This window comes from Solanum tuberosum, unplaced genomic scaffold, assembly GCF_000226075.1.
Source record: "Solanum tuberosum cultivar DM 1-3 516 R44 unplaced genomic scaffold, SolTub_3.0 scf00735, whole genome shotgun sequence".
Taxonomy (NCBI): domain Eukaryota; kingdom Viridiplantae; phylum Streptophyta; class Magnoliopsida; order Solanales; family Solanaceae; genus Solanum; species Solanum tuberosum.
The window spans coordinates 49,233-54,552 of record NW_006239652.1 but is presented as its reverse complement, the minus strand read 5'-3'; the positions used below and the strand labels follow the sequence as shown (position 1 = coordinate 54,552).

At 31.9% G+C, this 5,320-nt stretch overlaps 1 protein-coding gene across 1 annotated transcript; it reads left to right on the top strand.

Moving 5' to 3' along the window:
* The first annotated feature begins 381 nt into the window (after window positions 1–381).
* On the top strand, window positions 382–2,747 carry LOC102605403 (cytochrome P450 81D11-like). The gene is made up of 2 exons (XM_006367129.2): window positions 382–1,248; window positions 2,064–2,747. The coding sequence occupies exons 1-2, from the start codon at window positions 382–384 to the stop codon at window positions 2,667–2,669; spliced, it is 1,473 nt and encodes a 490-aa protein (XP_006367191.1). The 3' UTR covers window positions 2,670–2,747.
* The last annotated feature ends 2,573 nt before the right edge of the window (window positions 2,748–5,320 follow it).

Here is a 5,320-nt window from a genome sequence, read left to right as displayed (position 1 = left end):
TAATAAAATAAGTTAAGTGAATTTGTAGGTGAAATTCCATTATTGAATGATTTTTCAGTTACAAAATAAAGTTGACTGGCTTTTAAGAAAATTTACTCATAATTAAGTGAACATTTGAGATATTATTTTGAACAAATTTTACAGTCAAACACATATTCAATAATTACATTTAAAAATTTATGGCAGCTAAATCACTATTAATGTTTCCTCACTTTCCTCGTGCCTTATTCAAGATTTATTTAATTAGATGTTAGGAAGAAACAAAATAGAGAGAATCAAAATAACAAAGAATTAGAATAAACATGACTTCACCTCCTATATAAACCCCTAGTTACAACACTAATTAACTAGAGAAGATAATTAAGTCCCCCTTGAGAGAATATGGAAATAGTTTGGCTATTTTCACCTCTCACTATTTCCGTATTGTTCCTAGTCTTCAAACTTGTGTCATTGACACTAAACAAACATAATCTCCCACCAAGTCCAGCACTTAAGTTTCCAATAATAGGACATCTCTATATTTTGAAAGAACATATACATCGTACCCTTGAAAATCTTTCTGAAAAACATGGTCCAATATTCTCTCTTCAATTAGGCAAACGTCTCGTCGTGGTTGTGTCATCTCCATCCTCAGTGAAGGAATGTTTCACCAAGAATGATGTTGTTCTTGCTGATCGTCCTCCTTTAATGATCGGAGGATACAACTGCACAACAATCATCGATTCGTGTTATGGTGATCATTGGCGTAACCTAAGACGTATTTGTGCACTTGAAATCCTCTCCGTTACTAGTCTCAACAAGTCACAAACCATTAGACAATTTGAAGTCAAGCTTCTTTTGAACAAGTTGTTTCAAAATTGTAACGATTTTGGTACAATTTTTGAACTTAAGTCAAAATTTACTGAATTATCATTTAATGTTATTATGAGAATGGTATCTGGAGACGGATTTTTCGATCAAGATAAAGGTAAGGCGGTGTATTTTCGTGAGCTTATAGATGAATTTTTTAGCAATGGGGGTGCATCAAATGTTGATGATTTTTTGCCTGTACCATTTGGTTGGATTTATAAGTTTATTAAAAAGAATGCGCTGACGCAGCTTGGCAAAAAATTGGATGAGTTCTTGCAAGATTTAATTGATGAATACCGTGGTGTGGAGAACCAAAATACTATGATTGATAATTTGCTTTCTTTGCAAGAATCGCAACCAGATTACTATACTGACGATATCCTTAAAGGAATTATATTGGTAAGCTTTCAATACTCATGCATCCCCATATATACTACGTACATATATGTGTACCCTTTAATTATTATTTGTCGGGAAAAAGGCCATTTATATCGCTCAAGTGGTGCATATAATATATATACTCTCATCGTATAATAAATGGTGCATAGATACTGATTTTTGCTACCAAGCTGAATTTATTAAAAAAAAAAAAAAAGAAGATAAACACAAAACTGATCTACAAAAAATCAAGCCCTCTTTTATTTGGATCGACCCAAACTCATGTTATGACTGAATGGAAGAGGGATTGGGTTTTTTCATTTGGGTTGGGTCTGGTCCTGGCCGGATCCGGTTGGGGTAATTAAAAAATGGGTGAGTTAATTTTTTTAAATTAAGTGACATTTTTTGGAATTATAAAACTTGTTTTAAGATTTTTCTTAATTCAATGAATATAGACATATTTATGAAAAAGATAAATATACCCCACATATTAAACTACAGGGGTATATTCACCTTCTTTTTTTTCAAAACAACAAGTATATTTACTCTAAAACAAAAAATTAAAGGATATATTTTTCCATTTTCCCCTTATTTATTACACTGGAGCACAAACATCAACAAATATACCTAGTACTTGGCTAGGGTACTACTAAGAAATATCCAAAACACCAAGCTAATCAAAGAATCAAATAATCTAGTCATATATATATATATATACATTGTTTGTTTGATTTGATTTTTTTGATTAAAAATACATACACAATTTATAAATATATATATATCATTAAAAAGTTGTAGATATAATATTCATGATACTTTTTTGATATGTTACGCAGGTGATAGTGATTGGGGGAACAGACACAACAGCTGTGACTATAGAATGGGCAATGACACATTTACTTAACCATCCACAAGTGTTGTACAAAGTAAGAACTGAAATAGACAAGCATGTTGGTTTTGATCGTCTAGTGAATGAGACTGATTTGCCCAATTTGAAATATCTTCAACGTATCATTTCGGAGACTTTCCGATTATCTCCAGCAGCACCGATGTTAATTCCCCATCAATCAGCAAATGATACCAAAATAGGTGGTTTCGACGTTCCACGTGGGACAATCCTATTGGTGAATGCTTGGGCTGTTCATAGGGATCCGTTAGTATGGGCTGACGATCCAGCAAGTTTTAGACCAGAGAGATTCGAAGGTATCGATGTGAAACCGTGGGAGTTATTGCCATTTGGAATGGGAAGGAGGACATGCCCAGGTGCTGGACTTGCTCAACGTGTGATTGCTTTAACTGTTGGAACTTTGGTTCAGTGTTTTGAGTGGGAAATAGTTAGCAAAGACAGTGATATAGCTGAAGGGAGTGGTCTCACTCTTGCAAAAGCTGAGCCACTTACTGCAAAGTGCAAGGCACGTGATATTGCTTATGCACTACTTTAATTAATTTCTAGAAATGCACCGAACATCTTGTTTGGTTGGTTGTTATTTATCGTTTCATAAGATATCGTTTTATAATGTGGGGACAGATTTCTCAATGTTGGTCAAAGTACTATAAAATTTCAATATTTAACTTATACTTTTGTTTTTTCCGGTCGCATTTAACTTATATAATCTATATTTATTTCTACAATGATTGTATCATGAGTTCTCTCTAATCCACAAAGATAGAAGGTAAGGTCTCTAAATTTCGACCTTTTTCAAGTGTGGATATCTTTTTATATATAGCTCAAAGTTATATATAGACCAGGAGAGAAATCGTTCAAAATTTTCTTTATGTTGGTGTCTTAAAATGTGAAATGAAACTTTTATAGATCCATTTTTTTCTTGTAGGTTACAAGAATTAATGAAAAACAAAAATTCAACCAAATGAATATGTGAAAGCACCAGATAATAGTAGTATGACTACATTTTTTGTACTGAGAGTTAGGACTACAAAAATAAGAGCTGTAAAAACATTGGTATAAAAAAGGGTGCAAAGATAAAATAGAAAAGAGGTTTTTCAAAGAAAAAAAAAATGCAAATGAAGAAAAGAATAAAGTTTGAGAAAATGAAAGTGTGTGAGAGATTGTCACAAGTCACAACAAGGAAAGGAATCCGCAAAGACACTTGTCAAAAAGAAATGGTGCCCTCATACAATTATTGTTGGACATTGTGTCTTAACCACCATAAAAATTTTCACATACATGTACCTTAACCAAGATCAGGAATTGCATACATGAAAATAATCAAATGTAGTATTAATAAAATTGCTGACTTTTGGGGATTAACACTATAACAAAAATAAATTTTAGCAGTAATAAAATAAAGAGTACTAAAATGTGTACATGCATTAGTTAATTATTATTAGATCTAATGTCGTTATAGACTTTATGAACATTTACTAAGAATGTAATTGCTTATTTTTAATGTAGTTGCATTGACAATACTAAAATGCTTAGTAGTGTATTACGAAATTCAAAGTGAAGGGACAAGAAATTCCGTAAAACCGGTTTAGTTTGTCCCCCGCCCTGCCCATTTTCTGTCTTAACGGACGGAACAAGTTTCCACTTTTTTCCAACTCCATGTTGCCACTATTATATATACATTTTACAAAATGCCAATATGCATTATTTTGAACCACCAATAATACATAAACTTAAAAGAACGATTTGGATTCAGTTTAAACTTTGTAATATTTTTCAAATGTTAGAAGCAAAGAGCCGGTTCAACAGCATTATCTCCATCTTTACATTATTGAACATCACCATTATCCTCATTTTTTGTAGCATAGCAGCGGAGGCTATAAGACCAGTTTCGACGACACGCTACGTCAAATCAGATGATGTTCCAATCTTTAGAAATGAAGCATATTCTGGTCCAAGCCGTCATGGTCGAGGTCATTAATTAGTGAATATTACAACATGAAGAAGCTAAGTCCAAATCTCATTTTTCACTTCTTTATAATAATATTATCTACCTTTGTATAGAACTATTTGACCATTTTTGTACTCGTAGCTCGTGTTATTATATCATATATTCTAAGATAATGCCGTGGAGTCTTTTAATGAGCAATATAATGTGTTAATTTCTTTCTTTGTTTTTTAAGCAGTACTAAACTGAGAATAAATTGTGTCAACTAATTACACAACCTCCTGATGCAGTAGTAACACAAGATGACTCTGGCAACTATAACAATAATAACATTGCAAAATACTATATATATATACAAATAATTAAACAAGGAAGCTACAATGAATATGTCCAAATAAAAAAAAGGTAAAACTAACATTTATCGTTCTCATTCGAGAAGAAATGGACAAAAACATATATCGGAAATAGAAGTTTTTGAGGTGGTATTGGGACGTACGACGGCTATCCTGGATAAGTTGATTGTCTCCACTTACTCCAAGTTCTAATCAAATCACTCACTCTAATTGGAGCGATCGAATAAAATTAGTGATCTAAAATAAAATCGTAGAAAAGATTTCAAATATATATAATTAAATTAGCTTTTGCATATGTTATACGTGAATCTTGTGTGTCACAAGTGTGCATTTTGTGCATCACATGCAGTTATGCGTCATGTATGCATTGCGAATGTCAGACGTGCATCTCGTGGCGTCACACATGTTAATCAAGCAAAAACTTTTTAATATATAGTTAAAACATGTATGTGAGCTATACCGCAAAAATAAAAGGTTAGTGTAAACACAAAATTGAAAAAATGAATCAAAGATTTTTTTTTTTAAAAAAAGAAAAAATATCATATTTCAGCAACTTGTTAGTTAAACTCAAAATTATTAGAAATTGTAAGTTTAAATTACTTTTAAGGAAACTTCTCATGCACCTTCTATAGGTGTCAATTTGACGAGAAGACAGGCCCATCACCCACAGTTGAGAATTAAAATGGTTTGGGTTGGGTCCAAGCTAGTCAGCCCATTTGACCATTTAAGTTAGCTGATTGCTAAAGCTTTTACAGGAATTTCTTGGCTTTCTCTTCTTATATGAGTTTATTAGATTTGTTGTTTTTTTATAACTGATGATTAATGATTAATTTGTTATATTATATTTTTTAAAAATTGAACTTATCTCAAAAATCAATTTATTAATAT

What these genes read in the sequence shown, in the direction of transcription:
- LOC102605403 (XM_006367129.2), top strand. Translation starts at nt 382, where the DNA reads ATGGAAATAGTTTGGCTATTTTCACCTCTCACTATTTCCGTATTGTTC. An exon ending in TCCTTAAAGGAATTATATTG is followed by an intron (nt 1,249 to 2,063) that starts GTAAGCTTTCAA and finishes TATGTTACGCAG; the next exon opens with GTGATAGTGATTGGGGGAAC.